Consider the following 5,966-nt stretch of genomic DNA (forward strand, 5'->3'; position numbering starts at 1 on the left):
CTTTATATATATATTTTTTCCCTGGCTGAAAGTGTATACATTTCAATCTCCACCCTTCACTGTCCCTTTGAGACTGCCTGTCCTTCCTTTCCATTAAATGTTTTGATGTGTTTCTTGATGCCGGTCAGAATACAATACTTTTGGGGGTGCACAGCTCCAAAGGTTCAGCCGGAGTCACAGAAAATATGTAAACAGTTCTTAAAAATGCTGCTTGTTTATGATAATATCTTGAAAAATACAACAAAGTGCCGCAGCAATCCAAGAGGCAAGAGTGCATCTACTGAATGTTAAGCATGTGGCTGCCCTCAACAAAACAAAACATATCTTAGTGTTAAATTCTTCTTTTATTTTGATTATATAGTAAATCATTTACGGAAATTGAATTATTACCCTCTTAAAATCACAATCATTATCGTCTTCTCTGTCAGGAATATTTCAGATGATGCACTTTCTATATAATTATTTTTATTTCTTTTACTAGATTTACTGTTCAGAGGTGGAACCCACCATGTTCTTAGTGTATATGAACATATTTTTATCATAAACTGATCTATGCTTGTATTAAGTGTTTGCATATACAAGAACAAATACAGCAGCACTTATGTGATGCTCAAATACACAAAGCCTTCAGGTAGTTTTTCTATCTGTAAAAAAATATATATTTGCATTAAAAATAAAAATTCAATCTTCAATCCATTTTAACCCATACGAATACAGTGACATCAGTGTAACAGAAGAACATCAGAAATAAGTTCTGTGGTCCACTTGGACCGAGGTATATCCCATTTCATTTTCATTTTAAGGGAGAAGATTAGTCATTTACATGCAAGATTGTTACCACAATAAAAAAGAATATAATGTTTATGATTCTTGGATGTTTATTGTTGATTTTTTGCATTAGCATAAGGGTAAAAAGTACAAAAATAGTACTAAAAACGGAGTTAAAAACAATCTACAAACTTAAAAAGTGACAGTGAAATTAGAAGTACTGTGTTTTTTGGAGTAGAAGTTGTACTGGAGTATGCATTGCACATATGTCACACTTTTGGGAGAAAAGTACAACCTTTCTGTAAAAATCCATACCAAATGTGATTCACGTGTCAAATTTGTACTTGCTGCCTCTTTTGACACGCGTCAATCTCAATGCTTGTCCAAGAATGTGTTCATGAACTGGATGCTCCCGTCACATGTAGGAGAGGCTACTAGTTTTTAGCTTGGTAGCTTTGACTGTACATCTCATTTACAATGCACAGGAGACACGTATGACTGAGAGATGAAGTTAATGTATTTTGAAGAGCTCTACAAAGGCATCGGTATGCACGTCTCCATGAAATCATTCTGATTCGTTTTTTTTTTTAATGGTGATCTTTACTTTCTACTGCAGGAGCTGCGCCTGAATGACGGTCGCTTTCAGCGGTACTTCCATGTCTCTGTAACCCAGTTTGACTACTTACTTTCCCGAATTAGTTTCAGGAAGAACAACAAGAACAATAATGACAATAGAAACAATAATATTAATGTCTCAATGCGAATAAGATAAGATGTACTGTATATATATTTGGACAGTGCTTCTTGTTCTGCATTGCTGTCAGTTTCAAATACTGACACACACATCTACAGGGTAGTAAACAATCCCTACATGGTAACTGGTTTTAGTGGGAACATATCAAATATATAAGAACCTATTTATATTTAAAAATAAAACATAAGTCGCATTTGTCTTTTTATCTTTTTATTCTTTGTTCAGCTTCATTGACGAGGGTCTATTGGGGGGATCTTGGAGGGCAGAGGGCGGGGAGGACGACTGGGGAGAGAGGGAGGTTGATTTTGTGTGACTATGTGAATGTGAATTTGTTTTTAAACACTGTCCTTTTGTGTTTTTAATATGTATTTTATTTAATTTATGTTAAGCGCTTTGTGTTTCGCTGAATGAAAGGCGCTATATAAATTAATAAAGTTTGAGTTTGAGTTTGAGTTTGTAGCCAAATTAAAAACAAACACAACTTGTACTCTAAAAAATACGGTACATTTGAAAAGATTTTTGAATTGTAAGAGGAAAAAATGAATTTGTTAAATTTATAATCAAAAGTAACAAAAAGCCAGAAAAACGTTAACAAAAATTTGAATGTGATTTTTTTCTGACAACAATGACACAAATGTAGATGAACTGAATTAATGGAGCATTTTGTGAAGTTTATTGTTCAAGTTAAAGTTCTTTTTTTGTTCTTTTTGCACTTTTGTATCCACCTCTTTAACTTTAAGTTATCTAAAGTAGAAGACCACCCAGGAAAGTGAATACTTGAAATAAAAGACTAAATTACAATATTTCACCAATTTACACAATGAAAACATTAATTTATCCCATTGTCCACAAATACACATACAATATTTTTGTATTCCAAGCAGATGCTCGGTTCAAACTTCAGAAGGTCAGTTTGACCTTGTTTACCATACTTGCAGTACTGATGGAATGCAGAGGAATGCCGCTTGCGTGCTCCCTTCACCTCCCCCAGAAAATTATTCACCCTGCCCAAAGATAACCAGTTTTGCCCCCACAATGTGAACTTGACTTCCTTTTTTTTTCTTTTACAATGTATGTATCTTTCTCGCTGGAAACATATACATTGCATACCAAGCAAGAGCTCGTGACATGCCAAGAACAGAATAATGCAACTTTACTGCTCAAGAGTTTTGCATAGTTAGCAAGGGATACAATCAAACCCTATAGTGCATTTTCACTCAGCTTGTATTTCACCCCAACCTTTGAATTCTGAGTGTTTTCAATCAACATAATAAAATTCATCTTCTTCTAAGCTTTGAGTGGCAGATCAAGAGATCCTCACCTTTTATCTCTAAAGAGTTCTTGTGTTTCTCTGCCTCATTACAGTGTGAGGCAACGGACAGCTGCTGCCATTGCCACTACAACAAACCACATGGAAGTTATTCCCATGCGATGAATAAAAGATTTCAGCCAGCTTTGTAATGGGTTTGTTTATCATACAAACTTCAATCAATCTCTTATTTTTCCCTCCGAACTCCCAGACCCTTGTCAACAGCTCCATGCCCCTCCAGGAGTTTCTGGCCACCACTTTTAGAGCCACTGACCTAGATGAATCCGAAGGGAAATGTGCACGGCTCAGTTTATTGGCCCAAAGCGAAGAACTTGGTACCCTTCTTCCACTTTTATCACATGGTGTTCTGGTGCAATGGTTAATAGGTTAAACAGTCAATTTGGGACTGAAAGTTTGATTCTTCTTTTGGGGCTAAAAATATGGAACAGAATGATGAAAGTGGAAAACTCCACGCTCAAAATTGCCCCAAATCAACAAAGTGGTCTACTGAAGTGGCTCTGGGACAAATATAACACAATGTTGTTTTTTTTCTTTTTTTTTTACAACTAATCTCCACATAATGATTCATCATTGTTAGGTATCCCAGCCGGCTCTGTAGAGTATGGCTAAGTGCCTTCAGCAAACTCATGGTGGAAAAAACCACACACACATTTTGGGTTAAAAATGGGAAAGCACATTTAAACATTTCACAGTCAAGATTTTCAAGTGTCCCCTGGGCTTCCAAGACAAAATCTCTTTCTGACACTTGATGAAATTGAATGAAGCGTATTTCAAAATTTGATCTCCTGTAAGGATTTTATTCTTTATTTTATAACTTATGTTTAAGAAATAATTTATCCAACTGTGTTTGGCTGATGAAGAAACAAAATATTTCATTTTTGTGCTGCAGATGGTGAAAGTTAAGCATTTCTTTTTTTAGTAAGTCACATTTTTGTTATAACGCTCAAACAGTACTGAGCTGTTTATTGAATTTCAAACCTAAATAGGAGAAAACACAAAAGAAAGTCCAGGTTTTTTTTTAAATAGGGTTTTTAGGATGCTAAGTTGGAACTCCCTCATTGGGATTGACATATTTGTTTCTTCCAGCATCAGAACCCAAAAAAACAACTTGGAAAATGAGTTCAGAGTGCATATGGAACATAAATCCACTGTGGTCCAAGCCCATTTTTAATCACGTTTGCCTGTTTGACACAGTTTTTCAGATGCTTCCAGGCCATGCTGCGATGTAAAGCTCCTCTACGAGGCTCCAGCGTCAAAAGCTCCTCTAAGGTTGCCACCAAGGGCATGCGGGGGGTGGCAGTGACTGGTCCCCGGCGCACCAACGATTTCCTATTTTTGGTAGCCTCACTGGGTCAACCAGCCGCCGCCGTGCCCCAACTGGGACCATCGTGTGAACCCACCAATGATATCACCAAAGCCCACTCCTCAGACAACAAACCTGTTGTGGTGTCACTAGTGGCCCACTTTGATGGTTGACAACTACCTATGTTGTTATGAAGCATCACAGCTTTTCAAGTCTTCAACATAAGGGGGGAGCAGCAGCCTGGCTGTGCATGTGGCACAAGGGCTGCTTTTGCGCCAAATCTCTCTTGGCTAGAGACGGATTGAAAACAAAGAGAAGCATTTGGGATGTCCCTGGATATTATTTGAGACAGTAAACCCGCAGAAGCCGAGTGTCTCAGTGAAGTCGGGATTGCTGAATGGATCTTTCTTTTAGACAACAGTGGAGTGACTCTACAAAAACAGAAAAAGTATTTCTTAGAGGTCAAGAAAGAAGAACTGAGTGTATTTTTGTAACTATTTCATTTTGACAAGTCAAATGATTATAAAATATGTTTATTGTAATAGATTTATAATTCTTATAAAATATTGATGAGTCCAAAAATGAAGAGTTTAGAAAATAAAAACTTCTAGTCTACTCTAACTTTTTTTCTTAATTTCTTTTTTTATTTTACTTTGGTGAATAGACAGAATTGGTATGGTAGCATGCTAAGTTTTTGCAAGAGTTTAGTGACCTAAAAGTCAAAGAAATATGTGCATGTTGGTAAAGATCAAGGTATTTCTCTAAGAACTGTGCATGTGGAGTGAGCAAATTTCTTTGAGAGGCAAACTACACCAATGTTTTTACTGTTTCATATTTAAATGTCTTATTTCCCATTATATTTTTTATTGTGGATCCTTGTTGTCAAAATTTTAAGGCTTTTATATGTCTGAAATATTTTTTCTCAAATTATATATGTAGACATCTTTTAAAAATGTCTGTGTTGTTCATGTTGTAATGTGTAAGTTATAGCCTCTACAATTTACAATGTTCTGAATATTTGATTTTTTAAAAATCAAAGGCACAAGTGAAACTACCACAAACCAAAAATAACTTTTTATAATTAATTGCATTGATCAGACTTGAAATGAGTTTGGTTCATATTCTTTCCTATGAAATGCATTCGCTTTTATCAGCCAGTTTGACATATTCCTTTTCCTCACAACGTTGAGAAGATAAGTGTATTTCAAGCTATGGCTGTGATTGGAAATTCTGTGTTTTCTGTGTCAGATGTTCATGAGTTATTGCATTTCAAGTTTTGCGTCATTCCTTTGTGTTGTGTTTGTCTTTGTACTTTCACCCAAAATGTTGTCAATACGGTCAAGAACTTGTTAATGATCCACATGTATGATTTGATACCAAAGCAAAGGACATTTTAATATTTTTGAAAGGGAGTTGTTCAATAAAATTAAAATATACAGATTAAAAAAATCTAATTTCATTATTTTGTCTTCATTCGTCTATGAAAAACAGCTTCTAGACTTGTTTACAAACAATTTTATGTTACATCATGATGGGTTAAACAAAAAAGAAGATGAGTTAAAAATGAAACAAGAGGTGGCAACACTGAGTTTTTACTTTATTTTTTAAATATTAATTCAACTTTACTAGCAGAGCCTTTTCTCATTTTGTTAAATTTAATGAAATTTAGCAAAAAAAAATTAGGTCAAATAAAAACCACTCCTCTGACTTGATATCCATGATGTGACCTAGAGTCAGTTCTGTAATCGAGTAGTCAAGATACACACTGAGCAATGACAAAACTTTTTACAGTCTGCTTCAGCCTTCAAACC

General features: G+C 35.3%; 1 protein-coding gene across 1 annotated transcript in view; it reads left to right on the forward strand.

The window, feature by feature from the left end:
- The window catches only part of LOC112147697 (vertebrate ancient opsin), a 79,370-nt gene extending 74,594 nt beyond the window's left edge, over window positions 1-4,776 (forward strand). Inside the window, exon 4 of the mRNA XM_024274251.2 lies at window positions 4,047-4,776. Within this exon, the coding sequence (XP_024130019.1) occupies window positions 4,047-4,328 (282 nt within the window). The 3' untranslated portion in view covers window positions 4,329-4,776. The remainder of the gene's footprint in view (window positions 1-4,046) is intronic.
- The last annotated feature ends 1,190 nt before the right edge of the window (window positions 4,777-5,966 follow it).

Source organism: Oryzias melastigma, linkage group LG17, assembly GCF_002922805.2.
Source record: "Oryzias melastigma strain HK-1 linkage group LG17, ASM292280v2, whole genome shotgun sequence".
In the NCBI taxonomy this organism is placed as follows: domain Eukaryota; kingdom Metazoa; phylum Chordata; class Actinopteri; order Beloniformes; family Adrianichthyidae; genus Oryzias; species Oryzias melastigma.